Genomic DNA, 22,146 nt, shown 5'->3' with positions numbered 1-22,146 from the left:
AATCCAGTGAAGTCTGAAGGGCTGTTTGAGCCATAAGGTGGCCTTCAGAAATTAGTGATGTAAACTGCTCTCTCTTTTCCCCTGTTATAATGTCAATAAAGTCTGCTAACTTCAAATGTGTCATGTGGTCATATTTGTCAAGAGAGCTTCATAACTGATGATTCTAAACTGTAATGTCGCCGATGAGGAGACCTGATGGCAGAACAGATCAGCCTTTCCCATTCCTTGGTGTGGTCCTGGAGTAATGTTGCTTGCCTCTTTCGTTAACTGTGTCCATCACAAGAGAGTTTGGTTGGGGGTGGGAAAATAAAAATTCTAACCCCTTTGAAGAGACTTAATAATTTTTGTCCGCCCTCTTACTCGTAGGTGGGATTGTGGAAGGGTTTTGCCAGATAGTTGTGGCAGGCTCCATAATGGCCTTGTTTATGGGCATGCAATGTTGGAGGATGTTGGTGTATGGAGTATGTCCAACAGCATATGGTGTGATTCGGTAACCTTTTTGAGAGGGATCTGTAATGTGTAAATTATCCTTCTAAACAGTTTGAAATTGTCTCCAGTAGTAGGGGGAGGAGGCATGATGGGCTTGCCAGGTAAGGAAGATGAGTTGGTGGCAGGAATAGCCTCCTGGTCTGAGTCACGCTCTGTTTCCTCAAAAGTCTGTGTTTGGGAGACATTGGGTGGTGCTACTGACTTTGGGGAGGAGTGTGTGCACATTTCCCTGATGCTTGGTGGCTTGGGATAATATTGCCTGTATGCCACCCACAGGTCCCAGAATGACCATTGTGGTGGGAAAGGCACAGCTGAGTGTCCCCATGGGTGTCCATACCATTCCTGTATGTCTGGTCTAGGAGGCTTTTGTGACTCAGATCTGATACTGGTCTGCAGTGACAAGGAATGCTGAGATGGAAAAAAGCTCCCCACCCTCATCCTTCTCGCTGGAGAATGAGGAGGGTCAGGTGAAGCTGGTGGAGTGAGTTGAACTGAAAGTACTGATGCAGTGTTTGTACTGAAGAGAAGGGACTGACATTCCAGTGTCACTGTCTTAGATGCAAAGAACTTATTATTTTCGGTACTGGAGGCGGCGCTTGGATCTGTTGCTGTACCAAGAATTGTTGTGGTACCAGTGGTAGTGTGGCGCCCTTGGGATAGGTGCTGACATTGACTGTGCCAAGGCTTAGGAGGCTACGGGGCCAATGCATTGGAGACGTGTAGCAGAAAACCAGTAGGTGGCACTGGTGACTTAGAAATTGCAGAGGCACTCAGTACAGAGGATTTTGTAGTTGCTACTGGTGCTGTAGTGGGAATAGCATTCTTTTATCCACCTTCCTTTTTGGGGCCTGCCTGCTTAATCTGTGGCTTTAATGGTACCAGAAATCCTGCCAACTTGAAGGTACTAAACTGCAGCGCGGTCGGTACCGATGCAGTAGATCGCTTCCTTTTAGTTTTGATAGGAGGAGTGGAAGCTCTTCTCTTTACTGGTCTTTTAGGAAACAGGTCCCTCCCACATGAAGCTGAGGAGGGGGATTTGTCAGAAACTGTCTTTGGTGGTCGGTCACCAGAAAAAGTTTGTGGTCCTGAGCCTGAGGCAGGACGGAGGGACTTCTCCATGAGAATAAATTTAAGGCTGAGATCCCTTGCTTTTCTTGTGAAGGACTTCAGGTTAAGAACTTTTAGGGTACGTGGGTTTTCCCCAGGCACCTGATGTATTGTGAATGTTTGTCAGAAATAAGAATTGCCTCATGGCAGGAGAGGCAATGTTTAAATCCAGGAGAGCCTAGCATTTCAAAAGGAAGAAAGAAAACTTTCTTTTTTAAACAGGGAGAAAGTCTCAGTCAACTAACCTAGCTATACTAATAACACTAATCTAACTATTATCTACAAAAGGCTGTAAATCAAGGTAAATCAAGTGAAGGCGCTGCCGGAGCTCCAATTTGGACCAAGGGCGGTTGAAAGGGATCTGAGAGGGAGGAGTGGCCACATGGCGCTAATGAACTGCTGCCACAAGTGCGAGACGGGGACAGCGCACATGCGGCCCAGTAATTCTCTGACTAGATGTGCAGGGACATGCAAAGTGAAGTACCCACAGGGACTCCACTCAAAAAGGAACTTGACTATACTGGGCTGTCAGTACAGCACCTTTCACAAATTCTGCATTCTCTTCACCTGTTTGAGGGCTGGAGGTGCGGTATCTTTCTCCCCCCCAGGATAGAAACTAGCAAAATAACGTTTTATTCTATCATAGCAAACTGACATTTTCAGAATTAAAAAAAAGAACATTAAAGTGTAAAAACATAACCAAATAAAATATGTTTATTGGATCCAAAAGATTATTTGAAAAACACAATATTAAAAACTTTTCTTCAAAGTTCGCCTTAGAAATAATTAGATGTTTCCCAGAAAACATTGTGCATATATTTATGAGGTACAGGATGCAGGATTGGGAGTCAGGAACCCTGGTTCTATTACTAAGTGTGCCACTCACTTATTGTGTAACCTTGGGCAAGTCACAACCAGTCTATGCCTCCATTTGCAAAATGGAAATATTAAAAATTACAACATTTAAAAAGGGGAGCTATGGATGAAAATGCACTATGCAAGTGTTAGAAATTATTTCTCCCACAATCCCCAATTTTTGGCTTTTAATTATATATTTTAATCCTTCTTTATACTATGTATTCACAGAATATTGGAGTACTCTTATTAAAAATATTAATTTTAATAATAGATGCATCATATAAATATTACAAAGTCCTGTAATTTAAACCAGAAATTTAACTCTCTTTAAAATACTTGTTGTATAATCAGCTCCAACTGCGAGCTCCAACTATGGCAGTGATATGCAATTTCCTTGCTACTCATTTTCCCCAATAATAGTTATTACTTACCAGGAAAACCTTCAAAAGTGATTCTTTCTCCAGGAACAGCCCCACTGGGGGGAGCAATGATCTCCACCTTCTCTGGTGAGCTGGCACACATTACCATTGCTTGAGATACAACTCCCCTCATCTTTGCTGGCTTCAGATTACAGAGTAATATTACCATCCGGTTCTGCATCTGCACAAAATAGAACAGACATTTGTTTTAAAAAAAAGCATGAAGGGTATTATGAAGTGTGTAAGGGTTTTAAGAGTTATTTTGTTATTGGAAAGAGGATTATGAAGGAGAAAGCCTAACACATGTAATATGCATATATACAGTAGAGTGCATATTGCTTGTGCACATATAACTATGCTAACAATAATACACCAGAAACAATGACCATTCTTTAAGCCTTTTAAGGCTATTAGTTAATAAAAGCCAGAAAACAGACAATTAAGGGTGAAAGTTCCAGGCTGTCCTCCAGCACCTAAACAAAAGAGGGTGTAATAAGGAAGTCTCTAAGGTTGTGCCCTGATGTGCCAAAATATTGGATAATATATATTTTACTAACTTGCCATGCGTCTGCTGTTTTGGGTCACAGCTTTAGGCCATCTTTAGTACAGTACTGTTAGCGGAGGAATTTCCTTTTTAAAAAATACTCTACAAACTAAAGTTAGTATATAAAAAAGAAAAAATGTATAACAAAAGAGTTTTGGTGGCTTAAATTTCAGGATGCAGATTACAGCTGGTGCCACACATGCCTATTCAGCACAAATACTAAAGACACTAGGAATTTTTTTGAGCAAATGAAAATGGTGGTATGTACAGCACACAGCAACTTGCTCATTTCAAACAAACTTCTGTTTTTCTTTAGAATAATAAAGAGGATAGTAAACACCGGAACCTGACCCCATTAGAGAATATTTTGCTCTAAAAATAATATAATTTTTAAGTTGAATAAAAATTAAACCAGAACTTCCTTAAACAAAATAAAAATCTCTTCAAATTTGTCCCATCTCACAAAAAATTGTTCCCAGATTGAGATCTTTGTACATTAATGTATAACTTTTTAAAGCAAGACTGCATGACTTCTATTGAATTTAATGACATTTACACATGTGCAAATTCTGAATATTTAGGCAAAAAAATAATAAGCAAATTTTCTTAGCATTAAGAAACAAATCCCTGAAAACAAAACGTAATAATGGAAAATAGACAATTTAAATATATTGTTTATTTTAAATAGCAACTTGGTACATACAGTATATGCTGAAGATGATATTTTTATACTTTTAAGTCATTGTTATGAAAGTATATCCCCCAAAACATATGGTAGGATATAAAATGTCAGTGGTTCTATTTTATTTTAAATATTTGAAATGCAAGTATCTGAGATGCTATTTAACAATCGAGATAGACAGATGTATAGAATAAAAGGAACACTGCAATATTTTTGTGCTTTTTACTCATGCTTGGTTTTGACTGATTGCAAAAACAATCCTGGGATAGACATTATAGCCTTTAACACTGAAGGTGATGCAGGTCAGAAACAAATGGAAATAAGTTGCGGGTGTGTATAGCCATATTTAGATTGAAATAAAATGGAAATGGGGAGTATTTTGAATTACCTTTTTTATACAGAAGACAAAGAAATGAAAAATCAAGTATATAATCTGGCAACAGGATTATCCTGTTCTACTTTCAATCCCAATTGCACATTTAGTGCTTAAGATATATTTCCATTTTTATTAATAGAGTACTCGTTATTACAGAATTAAGAAAGATGCCCTTCATCAAAGTTAAATATAGCTATTTAAAATCGCTATTTAGAGGTTTCTGATATGATATTATCCCATCAGCCTTATCAGGGTAATCCTGCAAGTTCTTTTAGTTAGATAGTCGCTCTCTTCCAAATTGTGGATACAGGAAAAGCTGAGAGTATGCATAAGAAACCGTGGTTTGTTTTAATAAAATAAGATGACTAGGCAAAAACAAACAAGTTAGGGAATTTAAAATTTCTCCAAAAATGGTTTCACCTCAAATAAAGTTTTGTGTGGGATGTTTATTTTATCTGGTAGGAAATACAGACATTAAAAGTTTGACATCAAATAGATAAAGAAAAAAAATTTAAAATAGAAAACTTGACCTAATAAAACCTTTCAGAGAAAACAAAAAAAATAATCAAGTGCAACCTTAATTTTATCATAATATAATACATATTATAATATAGTATAATTTAAAGACATTCACATCCTTTTAAAAATGGATGGGATAAAATATCTTGTAGCCCTTGCTGTTGCACATTAAGAAAACTCATTTTAATCAAATGTATTCTCTATTGTTTCAAAGATTTCATAACATTTCAGTTTAAAAGATGCTTCATCTGTAAGTCTCTATTTGAAAAACAAAAAAACAAACTAAACCAAAGGATGTGGTGACTAGTTATTCTCTTGGATACCCTTGAATTCTGACTTGTTCCTATGTGGTGTTTTATGTACTTTAATAAATATATCTGAATGTGTCATTTAAAAAAAAAAAAAAAAGATTCAAAACAGTAGCAGAACTTGGTGGCCACTAATCAAAAACATATATTAAGTTGAATGTGCCAGAGTAAAAAGAAAATTCGATATATCTGCTTTGAAAGGATGAAGGACTGAGTTGATTCTGTGATTAAAGTCTTTTGTTTCAAGAAGTCTAGATACTACAAATCTAACACTCCCAACCGTTTATGCTCAGATCACTGTACAATTCTGAAGGCTAGAAACTTTTTTTTTTTTTTAATTAGAAGATTACAGAGCACAATTCTGTATCAGAGGCAACTTTGTGGCATAAAAATCACAGAAAATGCGTGGTACCTTCATTGTAAAATAATGCAGCCTTCCAAATTGTGTATGTTATGGTATGCTGCAAAGTTACTGCCGACAACATCACACTGTGTAGAAGGACTTCATGTCTCAAAGTACTCGTTATCATGTATATTCCATATACACCAAATCTGGCCAGTCAAAGATAAAATCGTGATAGAATGGTAGTACAGAAGCTGCTATAGATGCTCTCAGACCACAAAAGATATCGTACAAGGACCCAGATCTGCTGGGTTTAGGGCTGCTTTGCACAAGTGAAGCAGCTGGAACATAGCTCAAGGTAGGAGCCATGATGTCTTCAATCTTTACTCAATCAAATAACTGGTGTTAAGATATAACCTTTTTGTTTTGCTCTCCAAAAGAGGCAAAGAAAATAAACAACAGGATATCACTTAACAAAAAGAGAAGTTTAGGATAGTATTTTGAATACACAATCAGTATTTAAGATTCTGAACCAAGCAAGTACAGTAGAACTTCAGCCTTATGAACACCAGAGTTACAAACTAACCAGTCAACCACACACCTCATTTGGAATCAAAAGTATGTAATCAGGCAGCAGCAGCAGAGAAAAAAACCCAAAACCATGCAAATACAGTACGGTACTGTGTTAAACATAAACCACTAAAAAAATTAATGGGCTTTTTTATTCTGCATAGCAAAGTTTCAAAGCTGTATTAAGTCAATGTTCACTTGTAAACTTTTGAAAGAACAACCATAATGGTCTGTTCAGAATTACGAACGAACTTCATTCCCAAGGTGTTTGTAACTCTGAGGTTCTACTGTATCACTAACAACCCCCAAAACAACAAAAACAAACAGCTTTTTTAAAAAAGTCTTCCTTGCCCCTGGCCTAATGTTGTTAATTTTTATTCCCCCTTACCATTTCATTGCTAAATTTTACAGGGGTTCTAAGATCTTTTAAAGAAACAGAATGCAGTAACAATCTTCAAACTATTTATAGTGCGTGTTTAGAAAAGAAATAAAACAGTAGTTCCACTGCCTCTTTTTATAAAACATTATACTTATTAAGAAAGGTAAACAAGGCAATTTTGTTTTAAACATGTTTAAAGCTGTAGTCTAAAAAAACCAACAACAAATGATCAAAACGTTACTAATTAAAACTATGTATAAAACCACAGCTTGCATATTCCTTTCTCATTTACTAACTCAAGTATCTTACTGTAGGCCGGAGGTCCCCAAACTGTGGGGCATGACCCCTAAGGGGGCACAGAGGACCATTCAGAGAGGGCATGGTGGGGCCTGGGCCACAGCAGCAGGGAACCTTGCTCTGCTCCACTCCTGTTCCTGGCATGGCCCCTGGCGTGGCTGGAGCTCCACACCTGATGGCAGCCTGTCCGTGGCTGCTCTCCTGGCCCAGCCTCTGGCCTCGACCCAGCCCAGCTTCAGTTCATTTCCCAGCCCCTGACCCACTTCCAGACGTGGCCTCTGGCTCCCAGCCCAGCTACGGCTCCATTCTCAAGCTCCACCCCCGGTCCTGACTGTGGCCCGGCCACGGTTCTGCTTCTGGCCCTGCTCCTAGCCCCAGACCTGGCCTCGGCACCGATCGCCTGGCAATGGCTTTGGCTCCAGCCGCAGCTATGGCCCCAACTATGGCCCTGCTCCTGGCTCTCAATGGGGCGCTGACAGGGTCAAAGGGAAATGCAATGTAAAAATGTTTGGGGGCCACTGTTGTAAGCTGATCTCTGTAGGAATTTAACTTTACACATACAATCTGGACTCTGTGTATAATGCAATTGTCCAGTGAAGCAAATGGCCATGAATTTTTTAACTATGGATTTTCTTAAAAAAACCCTGCTGAATAACAGGCCTGCAGAATATAAGCTTTCACTAAAAATATTAAGGCTTTGTCTACACTCAAAAATAACTCTAATTCAGTGACTGGGAACAGGAACAGCAACAGCACTGACCCCTAGCATAAAGAAGGGCATGCAGCAATTTGTAATGATTTAGGTAATTTCTGTATGCCCTTCTCTATGTTGAGGGCTGAGGGACTGCAGAGTACCATTTAAAGTGGGTGGGCCATATATTCTCCCTCACTCCCCACCTGACCTGGGACCCTCCTCTTCCCCCTCAGCCATCCTTCTCTGCACCAGCCTGATACCCTGGGCCCCTACAACCACCCCCTCCAAATCTAAGTGACTGGCTTTGTGACCTGGCACACAGGATCACAGCACTACTCAGGTTTGGCCTGGCCAAAATGTAGTCAGGACATGGTATAACTACACAAGACTACACAATCTCAGCTATTCTTGAGCGTAGACAAGAACTAAGTGTCCTGATTGTTGAAGATTATGCTTGGTTCACATTTTGAAGGTTATTGAGGTAATGTCGTCTGCCTCAGACTGCAAATTGCCTGGAACAAAAGCACAGAGAAATCCTTTCACCTCAGCTGGGTGAAATAGAATAATATCAATTTAAATGGAAACACTATTTTCTTGGTAATCAAGCTGATGTGCTTATTTACCATCGTTGGATGTAATGGTACATATTGGCTGAGGTGTAGCGAGGTGGACAGCTTGTCACAAAGGACTATTGAGGTAAATAAAAGAACACAACCCTCATCCCCCAAATGTTAAATCACCTCCACCACTGCCCATAGCGGAATGGAAACAGGAGATGCATCCCTCTCCCACTACCAAAACCTCAGTTAAATGTCTCCTGGGTGTCAAAACCCAAAACTGCTTTCCATACCCATTGGTTTCCAAACCTTTCTAATGTCCCCAAACAGATGCCAAAACAATCCTATTCTATTGCCTAATGATTTCTACAATTCAGTTATATTTTAATGCAAAACCCCCCCACCCCGGGTCTATTAAAACCAGAAAATTTGGGGACAGTGTAAATCTCGTAAATCTGTGTGGCTCCTGGCAGAGAGCTGATACACTGGTCTCCCAGTTCCCCACACTGCCCCTCTTAGATCGGTGGAAGTGCCCCTGATAAGGCTCTACTACACCGAGCCAAGGAAGATAGCGTGGACATCAGCCACTGCAGTAATGACTGCGATGGCGGTAAGTCGACATATATAATGTTGACTTATTTTTTGAGTGCAGACAAGGTCTTAGTTTGTTCTGAATAAAAACAAATGAAGCAATGTTAGTAGCACCTTATACTGCAGCACACTTCAGTATCTGACATTCTTAACAACATCTTCATATGCTATAAATGCTGAATACTACTTGCTTTATGTCACTTTGAATGCACTATTATTTACCCTTTCACTTCCTCAGTGGTTGTGCTGGGTGAACAGAGAACTTTAATATTATTTATTTTCTGAAGAGGTCCACTAAGTGTTTTTAGGTACAATGGTACTGGTTGGAAAAGGATGTATACACTTGTAAACTTTAAATATCCAGATGGTTTTCTTCCATTAATGTTTCCAGTAAAGTCAAACTAGTATCCTTTTCTGGCTGGCTAAGTCTCTACTTTTCCAAATGTTTCTCATTATATTATTTTCTTATATTGTACCACATGTGATTATGATTCAGGGGAACTTTAAAGAATGGGCATGAAGACATTAACAAAACCAAACATTTTCTGGTTACACACAAAAAGATGATTGTTTTATGTGCCACTCATTCCAGTTAACATCTCAGGGCTACAAGATGCCTAACACACACTTTTTAAATATGTGCATGTGTGTTGTTTATGCAGCTTATACTTAAATGAAACTTGGAATGTTATAGGTGTGACAGAAGAACTTGGAAAATATCTTTGTGCAGACTTTTAAAAAACACATTACTTCCTCGCTACAATATCAGAAACAGTATTATCTGAAAGGGAGCATTACCATGAAATTTGGTTTTACTTAAAATAAATTTAAAATGTTTCTTTTTTAAGTGTTCACTGGGGATGTTTCGAGTTCTAAGTAAATGTATCTGGCATGTAGTTTAGATGGCCCAAGACAAAACCACAGATCCAAACACCTAGGAATCTTGTGAAGTTCAGAAATGGGTGACCCCATGTATCTATAACAGACAAATCCAGAAGCTGGGATTCAAACTATCCTTCTACAACACCTCAAGATTAAAAAAAAAGGTCAGATTTGGACAGAGATTTTAAAGCTTGGACCCCTCCCTAGCAGGAACTATATGATAATAATTAAGCAACTTTAGATCCAAAGACTGAAACAAACAGCAATAAATAACCAAAAGCCTATATGATCATATAAAAATATCTGAAAACCAAAAAGGTCAGCATTTTTCTTCTAAAACTGCTTATAACACACAAATTATTTTACAGAAGCAAAACACGGACATATAAGACTAGAAATTTTAATCTCATTAACACATTGGTATTTAGGAAAAATATGCATTTTAAACACTGATATGATTTAAACAAAGTAAGGAATAAAAATAAGGAAAAAAATAATCATCACAGATTAAGTTAGAGTTGGAAGGGATCATCAGAGATCATCAATTCTGAACCATGTACTCATTGCATTATGTGCCCATCTATATTATTCACCCACACCGCCCCCTTGAATGAAATATCAAAATTTCTTTTCAAACATTTTCAGTGAGAGCCTCTGACCTCTCAAAGTGAGAATATTTGTAACAGCAAGAGCACTTGCAGCTGTACACAGTGTCTCATCTAGTTCAAAATCTGCCCATACACAGTTAAAATATTTTTAATAAAGAAAATAAAGATTAAGACCTCTGACGAAGAACATGTCTTTCCTATACACCAGGAGTCACTTTAACAGAACTAGCATTGGCCAGGATTCTTTGGGGCTAAGTAAGTATACATTACATAGCCAAATACTGTGTAAAAGTAAATTCATTTGTACCTGTTCTAGAGGCACATGCTTCACTAAGCCACTGACAACAGTTCTTGGGTTTGCTTCTCCAACATCCACCTCTTCGACATATAGAGAATCCGCATCAGGGTGATTTTTTGCAGTGATGATACAAGCAACACGAAGGTCCAGACGAGAAACATCTATTGGTTTGGAGTCAGCACTCCCAGCTGCTGGCAGCTGCTGCTTCTTCTCCCTCTTCTCTCCTGTAGTAGTAAATTCAGTTAGAGGCAATAATAATCCCCTGAAATTTATACATATATACCAACTTGTATGGACAAGAGAAACTACAATCTCAAGGTGAGGTATAAGTACAACAGTTCAATTCATTTAGCATGACCACTGTTGCAGGATACCTGTGTTCTGATAGAGGAAAATAAAGGAAATATGTATCTTCTTACCTGCACCCTCTATTTCAACTCATGGCATTCTTAGACTTAAACTACAATTACTGGTAACTATTTCCCTTAAATATTAAAACTTACCACCACAAATAAAATGACTGTTTAATTTCTTTTTAAGTTAAAATCATCTTGATTTTAAATGTGTCTATTTTGTATGAAAACACAGTGTTATGTATGATCTGCAAGAAGTCACAACAACTACAGCAGCAAACTTAGTACTGGTATTTCACCAGCAAAATGGAAACCAAGAAGGATAACCTAATAAAAAAACAGAAGTGATGAAAGATCCATATAGTCTTGTTGGCCTTAAAAAAATAAAAGCCTCCAGGAATGTTGATTTATCGATAAAAACAAACTGATGTTTCTCTTGCACCAATACAAAAGTATTTTAATCACGTCTCATCAAATTATTGCTGGAAAGTTTATGGTATTTGTACCCTTTATCTTAAAAAATCTGAACAACTGACCTGCCCAAATGTTTGTCATACACAGAATGAAGAATCAATACATGTGTTGGATGGAAAATTATCAAAAAAGGATCTTAGATTTCAATTGATTCATAGCTGTTACTCAGATTGATTTAAAAATTGACTCATATTAGGACTCATGCAGATATTCTTTTTAAATTAACTAACAGCTCACATTTTGTAAACTCTCACTGGTGTAATAAATGATTTTGTACATAAGAACATGTCTGCTGGTTTGAAGATGAGAAGTTCATAATTGGTTTACTGAATTACAATCCCTGGGAGTAGCATCTTAATTAAGACATGTTATTCCAGACGCTAGTTTTTTGCTCCAAAGAAGCTGGATTTGTCTCACATTACTACTATGATATCAAAATTCAAAGATGAAACATTTTCTTCACGAAGGAAAAAAAACAAAAAAAAACAAAGCAGCATTGCCTTCACTTGTAATTTAAGTAAACAACTTACTATACATTTTTGCTTATAAATGTCCTAGTACAGGACTGTGCTTGTACAAAATGGCAACTTTCAAAGATAACACAAAAAAGAGTATATTTTACATTAGGTAACAGCTCATCTTCAGGAATATTTAAATTCATACACCTTTTTGAGTAAAGAATTGGAATAATGAGTTCTAATCATGACTGCCTTCTGCCAACTCAAAAGCTAATTGTAAAGAGAGCTATTCAGTGGTTCATTATAAGACAGTACATAGAAATAATTAAATATAGTTCTAACAAATAAACACTTAAAAATATGATGCAACATAGTCACCTCCCTCAGCCTATGCATTTATATTATATTCAATATGTGACCTCTGAACTATACTGCATTTCACAGTACATTGAACCCTGGCCCACATTTCCACCTTCTCAGGCACTCCTGGTGCTGCTCTGGGCAACAGCCAGAGAAGTGCCAGTCAGCAGGAGAAAAGGAAGGAGAGGTTCTGTGAGGTGTGCCTGTGGATAGCACATTTATTCTCTGCATACACATGTGCACTGGGTCATACCCACTCCCTTGCTGCATGCCCAGGGATCACCTGTGAGCCTCTCTGCTGCTCACCACCACCACAAGCCACAGACGCACAGCAGATGAGAGGTTTGCAAGCAAGGAGGCAAAGGGCAATCATTGGAGAAGCAAACAGGTGTTACACATTTCAGTCATTTCTCATGCATTTTGATGGCTTGAAGCCGCACATTAGCTGGTTTAAAAATTGAATAAATGCCCATCACAGTGATACATAAGCCCCTAGGATACATCCCTTGTCTCTAAGATATTACAACAGTATGTTTCAAAGATAATCAATTAGACTTGTTCCCTTCCAAATTACTGTCATATTGTTAAACAGCTGACACAAGACAAGGAGAAAAAAGTGATACAAAAGTTATATATGATTACTTTTACTTACCAATTTTTTATTAACCCTGTAACCACTAGATCTAAATTGTGCATCATATTGTGTATCACTTTATTGCTTTAGAGATGACATCTGGTCTCTGCTTCAAATTTTATGAATCCCAGTGAGATCCTAGTCTGCGTCAAAAATGGTTGCATACTGAAGACAAGGAAAATGATTATACCCACCTACAGAACCAAATACAGTTTCGGTCCCCTTACTGTCATAGGGATGTCCAAATTCTGAGGAAGGCCCAGAAATAAATCCATTTCCATCAACAGTGAATTGTATTATTCATAAACTGACCCTTCCTAATCACGCCCTGAGTTGCTTAACAGACCTTTGTGGAAATGTAATCAGTATTTATAATTGTATTTTTTCTCTCTTTCTTAAATTATTATCTTCACTAAACACACTTAGATGAAGGTTACTACAGGTAACTGATAAATATCAAATGGAGTCAAATATATTTAGGTATAATAATTAAAGTCCCACCACACAGTGTTCATTTCCAGGAATGTTATTTGCCTACCTCATTTCAGTGTACTTCCCCCTCTTCCCCCCAAATTATATCATCACTGCAGTTGATATGGATGGATTTAAATGGGCTGCTGAAGCTCACTGACAGAGAGTTTTCTGAACAGAGAAGCAGAAGAAACAGTGAAGCTACACTGGTTTCTACCTTTTAGTGCTATATTACATTATTACCTCTTAAAGAGCAATTTCTCAAAGCTAGTTTATGGGTTGTTGCTTGCATGGTATCAATGGTGGAATCAAAACTGAACAATGAACCTCAGAGCTGTGAGCTATTTAATTTCACGCACTTTGGTAGACTCCACCTCAAAATTTGAGTATTTTATTTATTAATTATTTTTAAAATTTTTGTTCAGTCACACAAACATATCTGCCCAGTATGCAACTTAAATAACTACCTCCAACCTATTTGGTTAATCTCCTTCATTAGCTGTAAATACTTCCCTTCCCCAGGAATTTAAGAGTTAATGTGTATGAATTTTCCTATTGTAGCTCCATTGATTGCTCTTTTCTATCCTCTCCAATACAAATATTTACAGCAAGTCTGCAAATCAACTGTTGTGGATGCCTAAAGGATGTAAAAAAGGGGATATACCTTTTTTTTCTGCTTTTTCCTTTTTTTTCTTTTCTTCACTTCCACCTTTAATTTGGTCTTTGGGACCAGAAGCAGAGGATGTGACAGATGTAGGCTGTGGTAAGTCTTCCAAAAATGAAGCTGTAGAAATGGTTCCACCGGATGGAACTGGGATGTGTTTAACTAAAATTAAACATGATGGAAGTTAAAATGCTATTTAATTTCCTTAAAAATTTTCCTCAAAGAAAAACATAACACAGGAAATTAGTGCTTCAGAATTTTTTTTAAAAAGTATTCAAATATCCAGCTATGTCAGCTATCGTTGCCGGTTAGATGAAGAATCACTTTCAAAGTAGACTTCAATTTATATGTAAGCCTACAACAAAATTTATTTTCATTAAATAGCTGTAGTATTATTTTTATATTTGTTAACCTAATTTCTTTTCTTCAAAGAAAATGGGTAACTTTAAAAGTACAGAAAAATAGAAACAAGGAAAGAGAAGTGATTCCATCAGTGCTGTGCCTGCCTGTTACTTTACCTCATTTTATCTCAGGTTTAAGTACACTCTTAAAAGCAGGGTGGATAAAAATCAACAATTTAAAAAAAAAATCTAAAAAATCAGATATTTTTAATTTAAATTGGATTTTTTAAATTTAAATCAGATTTTTAAAATTTTTTTTTAAAAAATCATCAATAAAATACTAAATTTCTCTCTCGTTTAAAACATAACAGTTGCAATTAAATCTCATCACAAACATGCTAAACCTAATTTACAGTCTCATAAAAATATTAATGGCTCTAGTCTGTACAGCCTAACTACCAGCTCTTGCTTCTTGAAAGTTCTGGGCTTTCAATTTCTGTTTCTCAGCCAACTAAAGTCATATGTGCAAAGAAAGACACAGGCTGGATAGGATTGTTGTTGTTCTGTGCATATGTGATGGTGGATCTGGGCCAAGCAAGGCAGAGGAGTTAGTTAAGACAGTAGTTCTCAACCAGGGGGTCTTCCAGGGGATACATCAATTTATGTATTTATTTGGACAGGCTACATAAAAAGCACTAGCAAAGTCAATACAAACTAAAATTTCATACAGACAATGACTTGTTTATACTGCTCTACATACTACTATACACTGAAATGCAAGTACAATATTTATACTTCAATTGATTTATTTTATAATCATATGATAAAAATGAGAAAGGAAGCAATTTCTCGGTAATAGTGTGCTGTGACACATTTGTATTTTTATGGCTGATTTTGTAAGCAAGTAGTTTTTAAATGAGGTGAACCTTGGGGGTACACAAGGCAAATCAGTCTCCTGAAAGGAGTACAGTAGTCTAGAACAGTTGAGAACCACTGAGTTAAGACACTATCTTAAAAGGCACAGAGACAAAGGATGGAAGCAGAGTAGAAAGGAACAGTGGAGTGGACTGGAAAGAAAAAGGGAAGACATTATTCAGTACACACACAGCTTCCTATATTCTCCCCCGTTCTGCCACAAGAAAACTATCACGGCTTCTGGACGTAAGAAAGACCCTATCTGGGAATATTTTGAAGAAATTCCTTCCCTGGGTAAAAAGGGAAAACATGTCAAGTGTAAGCAGTGCATGAAGGAGATGCAGAGCCTACTTGCAAGAATGAAACATCATAATGAAAACTGCTTATTGGGAGAAAACGACGTGGACATGTCTGAAGAATAATGTTGATCAACTGGTTAGTAACTTAAATAATTCACTTTGCAATCCACTTGGTAGAGCAGACATTGGCGAAAGGTTGCTAGATACAGTGTATGAGAAGGAACTTGAACAGTGTGCAAGAAATACTGAGGGGAAATTTGCCAGTTTAAGCCTTGATGTACACAATGATCCACTAATAATCCCTGTTCAGGGAAAAGGCCCAGGTAGGGACCGTCGCATTGCGGAAGTAAATGCGTGGTTACGCAGGTGGTGTCGAAGAGAAGGCTTTGGATTCTTCGATCATGGAATGCTGTTCCAGGAAGAAGGATTACTAGGAAGAGATGGGATTCATCTAACGAAGACAGGGAAGAGTATCTTCGCAGACAGGCTGGCTAACCTAGTGAAGAGGGCTTTAAACTAGTTTTGACGGGGGACAGGGACCTAAGCCCAAAGGTTAGTGGGGAAGAGGGACACCACAAGGAAGCATAAGGAGGAGGGTGCAGCAGGGGAGGCCTCCCGATTCATACTGTGAAAGTAGGCCAATCGGCTACTTATCTGAAGTGTCTGTACACAAATGCAAGAAGCCTGGGAAACAAGCAGGAAGAACTGGAAGTCCTGGCACAGTCAAGAAACTACGACATGATTGGAATAACTGAGACTTGGTGGAATAACTCTCACGATTGGAGAGCTGTCATGGATGGGTATAAACTGTTCAGGAAGGACAGGCAGGGGCGAAAGGGGGGAGAAGTTGCACTGTATGTAAGAGAGCACTATGACTGCTCTGAGCTCCAGTATGAAACTGGAGATAAGCCAGTTGAGAGTCTCTGGGTTAAGCTTAGAAGCAAGAACAATAAGCGTGATGTCGTGGTGGGTGTCTGTTACAGACCACCAGACCATGAGGATGAGGTAGATGAGGCTTTCTTTACTCAACTAGGGAAAGTTTCCAGTTCACAGGGCCTGATTCTCATGGGAGACTTCAATCACCCTGATATCTGCTGGAAGAACAATACAGCAGAGCACAAACAATCCAGGAAGTTTTTGGAGAGTGTCGCTGACAATTTCCTGGTGCAAGTGCTGGAGCAACCAACTAGGGGCCGAGCTTCTCTTGATCTCCTGCTCACAAACAGGGAAGATTTGGTAGGGGAAGTAGAAGTGGGTGGCAACCTAGGCAGCAGTGACCATGAGATGGTCGAGTTCAGGATCCTAACGAAAGGAAGAAAGGAGAATAGCAGGATACGGACCATGGACTTCAGAAAAGCAGACTTTGACTCCCTCAGGGAACTGATGGGCAGGATTCCCTGGGAGGCTAATATGAGGGGGGAAAGGAACCCAAGAGAGCTGGCTGTATTTTAAAGAGACCTTATTGAGGGCACAAGAGCAAACCATCCCAATGTGCAGAAAGAATAGCAAATATGGTAGGCGTCCAGCTTGGCTTAACAAAGATGTCCTTGGCGAACTTAAATGCAAAAAAGAAGCTTACAAGAAGTGGAAGCTTGGTCAGATGACTAGGGAGGAGTATATAAACACTGCTCGAACGTGCAGGAATGAAATCAGGAAGGCCAAAGCGCAATTGGAGTTGCAGCTAGCAAGGGAAGTGAAGGGGAACAAGAAGGGTTTCTACAGGCATGTTGCCAACAAGAGGAAGATTAGGGAAAGTGTGGGCCCCTTACAGAATGAGGGAGGCGACTTAGTGACGGAGGATGTGGAGAAAGCTGAGGTACTCAATGCCTTTTTTGCCTCTGTCTTCACAGACAAGATCAGCTCCCAGACTGCCGTACTGGGTGGCACAGAATGGGAAGGAGGCGAACATCCCGCAGTGCTGAAGGAACGGGTTCAAGACTATTTAGAAGGATTGGACATTCACAAGTCCATGGGGCCGGATGAGGGAGTTGGCTGAGGTGATTTCAGAGCCATTGGCTATTATCTTTGAAAGCTCGTGGCAACAGGGGGAGGTCCCTGAGGACTGGAAAAAAGCAAATATAGTGCCCATCTTCAAAAAAGGGAGGAAAGAGGATCCGGGGAACTACAGACCAGTCAGCCTCACCTCAATCCCTGGAAAAATCATGGAGCAGGTCCTTAAGGAATCCATTTTAAGGCACTTGGAAGAGAGGAAGGTGATCAGGAACAGTCAACACGGATTCACCAAGGGAAAGTCATGCCTGACCAACCTGATTGCTTTCTATGATGAGGTGACTGGCTCTGTGGATGTAGGGAAGGCGGTGGATGTGATATACCTTGACTTTAGCAAAGCTTTTGATACGGTCTCTCACGGTATTCTTATCGGCAAGCTAAAGAAGTATGGGTTGGATGAATGGACTATAAAATGGATAGAGAACTGGCTAGAGCATAGGGCTCAACGAGTAGTGATCAATGGCTCCGTGTCTAGCTGGCAACCGGTCACAAGCGGAGTTCCCCAGGGGTCGGTCCTGGGTCCGGTTTTGTTCAACATCTTTATTAATGATCTGGAGGATGGGGTAGATTGCACCCTCAGCAAGTTTGCAGACTACACTAAGCTGGGGGGAGTGGTAGATACCCTGCAAGGTAGGGATAGGATACAGAGTGACCTAAACAAACTGGAGGATTGGGCCAAAAGACATCTAATGAGGTTCAACAAAGATAAGTGCAGAGTCCTCCACTTAGGAAGGAAGAATCCCATGCACAGCTATAGACTGGGGACCGACGAACTGGGCAGCAGCTCTGCAGAAAGGGACCTGGGGGTAATGGTGGATAAAAAGCTGGATATGAGTCAGCAGTGTGCCCTGGTTGTCAAGAAGGCTAATGGCATATTGGGCTGCATTAGGAGGGGCATTGCCAGCAGGTCACGGGACATGATTATTCCCCTCTATTCGGCATTGGTGAGGCCGCATTTAGAATATTGTGTCCAGTTTTGGGCCCCCCACTACAAAAAGGATGTGGACAAGTTGGAGAGAGTGCAGCGGAGGGCAACCAAAATGATTAGGGGGCTGGAGCACAGGACTTATGAGGAGAGGCTGAGGGAACTGGGCTTGTTTAGTCTGCAAAAGAGAAGAGTGAGGGGGGATTTGATAGCGGCCTTTAACTACCTGAAAGGGGGTTCCACGGAGGATGGGGCTAGGCTGTTCTCGGTGGTGGCAGATGACAGAACAAGGAGCAACGGTCTCAAGTTGCAGGGCGGGAGGTCTAGGTTGGACATTAGGAAAAAGTTTTTTACTAGGAGGGTGGTGAAGCACTGGAATGGGTTACCTAGGGAGGTGGTGGAATCTCCATCCTTAGAGGTTTTTAAGCTGAGCCTTGACAAAGCCCTGGTTGGGATGATATAGCTGAGGTTAGTCCTGCTTTGAGCAGTGGGTTGGACTAGATGACCTCCTGAGGTCCCTTCCAACTGTAATATTCTATGATTCTATGATAATATCTGCCTGTGTGACAACAGAAGATGGGGTTGCATATCTTTCAGAAACAAGAGATACATCAGGAAATGCCCACATGACAGAATATTTACAAGAAGTGGCAGTGAAAGCTGTAATAAACTGTGAACAAAAATTCAACTGTCATGTGCACAGTTTTGTCACAGACAATGCTGCAAACGTGGCAAAGACAAGAAGATACTTAGAAGAAACAGAAGGATGCTCTTTAACAACATATGGCTGCGGTGCCTTTTTAATGCATCTTTTAGCCAGACTTAAGTACGTCTTCTCCAGAATAAAAGAAAATGTTGTTGAAGTGGCAAAATACTTCTTTAACAACAGTTTTACTTCAGCTTCACAGAAGAGAGCAGGAGGATCCAAACTAATTCTCCCTCAAGATGTTTGATAGAATTCTGTGGTTGATTGTTTTGAACAATTTATTAAGAACTGACCTATTCTCATAAAACTGTGTGAAGAAAACCATGATAAAATAGATGGAAGTATCTCATTCAAAGTATCTAACATTGGATTAAAGAGGAACGTAGAGGATATGCTCAGTATACTGGCGCCTATATCTGTAGCCTTAAACAAACTTCAGAGAAATTGCTGATGCATTGCTGATGCTGTCGAAATTTGGAAGGCACTTCAAGGCACTGCAGGCAATAAAGAAGCGAACGGATCAAGCACTAACTCCACCTCATTTTCTTGCAAACATTCTCGATGCTGCCATGGCATGGGCATCTCAAAATCACTCCTGAGTTATGCCAGTCATAATAAATTTCAGGGCTGGAGTGGAACCATTTAAACAGTACATATTTACTGATCATGATTTGAACAAATTTACTCCCCTGAATCGGTGGAAATCATTAGCCAGGCACCTTGAAACACTGTTCCTTCAGTTGCTAAGCCAACTTTTCACAGCAGTAACTTCCTCTGCAGGGACATACAGAATATTTTCATCGTTTGGTATTATTCGCTGAAAGCTAAGAAATCGACTGGGGAGTTGAAATAGCAGGAAAACTTATATTTCTGTTTCAGTCTATGAATAAAAATGACAGTGGGAGTGGGGAAGATTAGAGCTAGTCGTAGAAGTTTTAAGGACAGCGTACGTTTAGTGTTGTGATGAATTCCCTGTTAGAGTAAATAAAATTTGAAAATTAACAAAAAAAAAAAAAAAAAAGTTTAAGGACAGCCGTCAGATGGCAACTCAGGAGACTGCTGCAACTGCAAATGTGAAACATTTATGTAATATTTAAGATTTAGTTTAATAAAATATAAGTGCTATTGTGTTTGTGTGTGTGATTTAATTCTCATCATTCCTAATGTACTGCTTCTGCATCTGCAGTTTGACACAGGTAATGAGTATTAGGTACTATTTCCTAATCTAAAAAATTACACAAAGTATAACCTCCTAGATGTTATAACATGCTGTACTGAGTTGTAAATTAACATGTTTTAGTGATCAGATTTGCACCATTGTTTAAGAAATATGTGAAGTAGTATCAGTGGGAAACGGTTTAAATCAATGATTTTATCTTGGTGATTTAAATCATGATTTAAATCAATCCACGCTGCGAAAAGCAAACCATGACTTTGTATAAACACATACTGAAATAGAAAATGAAAAACTAAGGCCCCCTGCAAAAATGTATGCATATGCTTAACTTTATGCATGTGACTTCTTCCATTAGCTTTGGTGAGGTTATTCATGTGCATAAAATTAAGCACCTGTAAATCTTTAGAGAATAGAGACTTAAATCACGAGGAGATAAAAATAATTTGAAAAGCAGTTACAGCAATAATTATTTTTTAAAATGGTGTTTTGAAGAATATAAAAGTTGTCGAAGGCAAAATATAATGCAGACTATTGGATCATAGGGTGTTTTCCATTTTTGCTTAAAATGATACATGATTGATGTAAAGTAAAAAATACCTTTTTACATACAGAAAAAACAGCAACCTAAATAGCATTGGGTGGGAGAGAGGGGAGAAGAGGAGGGTTAAAGATAATCTTGTGGGGCATCAAACAGATTTGTGATAAATTCCAAGGTGATAATTTAAGACATTCCCAAATCTTACATATAGACAAGTGTGTCCCATCCGCTTCATGTCTGTTTTTTAGAAAGGCATACAGTCTTGATATAAAGACATCAAGAGATGGATAGTCCACCACTTCCTTTGGTAGTTCGTTCCAGTGGTTAATCATCCACACTTAAAATTTAACTTATTTCTTTAAATTTGTCTGGCTTTAACTTCCAGATATTGGGTCTTGTTATGCCTTTCTCTGCTAAAAAGAAAGAGTCCTTTTAAACTCAGTGTTTTCTCCCCATGAAGGCCCTAATGCAATGTAATCAAGTCACCTCTACATCTTCTTTTCGATAAAATAAATAGATTGATCTCTAAGTCTTTCACTATAAGGCCTTTTTTCCAAGACCTCAAATCATTTTTGTAGCTCTTGTCTGCACCAGCTCAAATTTTTCAACTTCCTTTTCAAAATGTGGACACCAGAACTGTATGCAGTATTCCAATATTGGTCTCACCAATGCCATACATAGAGGTAAAATCACCTCCCTACTCCTACCCGCTACTCCCTGTTTATATAACCAACGCTAGCATAGGCACTCTAATTCTTCATCATCTGGATCCTGTATCACCTTTTCCATTATTTTGCTTTGGACTGGTGTCAAGCTAACCAGAGTACAGTTAACAGAGTCATTCCACTTGCGCTTTGGTCACCTGTTCAGGAAAGGCTTCTTATACCTCCCATTCTGAAAAGATGCATCATTCCACATGCTGGTTTATATGTTCCTTGTAGTGTGAATACCCAAAAGACTCATAAAACATGTTCTTCTGTTCAGTAGAAAAAGGCCTTAGATTTAGTTCTGTTCTCCATCTACATGAATTTCTTAAATGAAGAAGTAAAGTCTATCTAAAACCTTGGTCAAACAGGATATTAATTTTTTATTCTTTTTATAAAATACAATTCCTCCCTGGAAACTTCGTATCATAGAGGTTTGTCCCTTAAGTGCAATAGGGATATTTTTCTGTGAAATATCAGGAGACACCTCTTATTCCATACCTGCCTATCACACATCTGAAAAGAATACTGAGGTGAACTATTGCAGGTTCTCAGTCATTGGAAAAAAAAAAACAGACTAATGGATAGTCTAACAT

At 38.9% G+C, this 22,146-nt stretch overlaps 1 protein-coding gene across 2 annotated transcripts in view; it reads right to left on the bottom strand.

Moving 5' to 3' along the window:
• Window positions 1-22,146, bottom strand: part of AIMP1 (aminoacyl tRNA synthetase complex interacting multifunctional protein 1) — a 71,498-nt gene that overhangs the window by 13,470 nt on the left and 35,882 nt on the right. For both annotated transcript variants that reach the window (XM_067568247.1, XM_067568249.1), the window contains exons 4-6: window positions 13,936-14,097; window positions 10,531-10,745; window positions 2,886-3,054 (exon numbers count right to left, since the gene is read on the bottom strand). In XM_067568247.1, coding sequence (XP_067424348.1) covers window positions 2,886-3,054; window positions 10,531-10,745; window positions 13,936-14,097 — 546 coding nt within the window. The remainder of the gene's footprint in view (window positions 1-2,885; window positions 3,055-10,530; window positions 10,746-13,935; window positions 14,098-22,146) is intronic.

Source organism: Emydura macquarii, unplaced genomic scaffold (genome assembly GCF_026122565.2).
Source record: "Emydura macquarii macquarii isolate MOO-44397 ecotype Brisbane River unplaced genomic scaffold, CSIRO-AGI_Emac_v2 contig_2863, whole genome shotgun sequence".
NCBI classification, from domain to species: Eukaryota; Metazoa; Chordata; order Testudines; family Chelidae; genus Emydura; species Emydura macquarii.
Note: the sequence above shows the minus strand (reverse complement) of the source record. Positions and strands in the feature narration are given on the sequence as shown.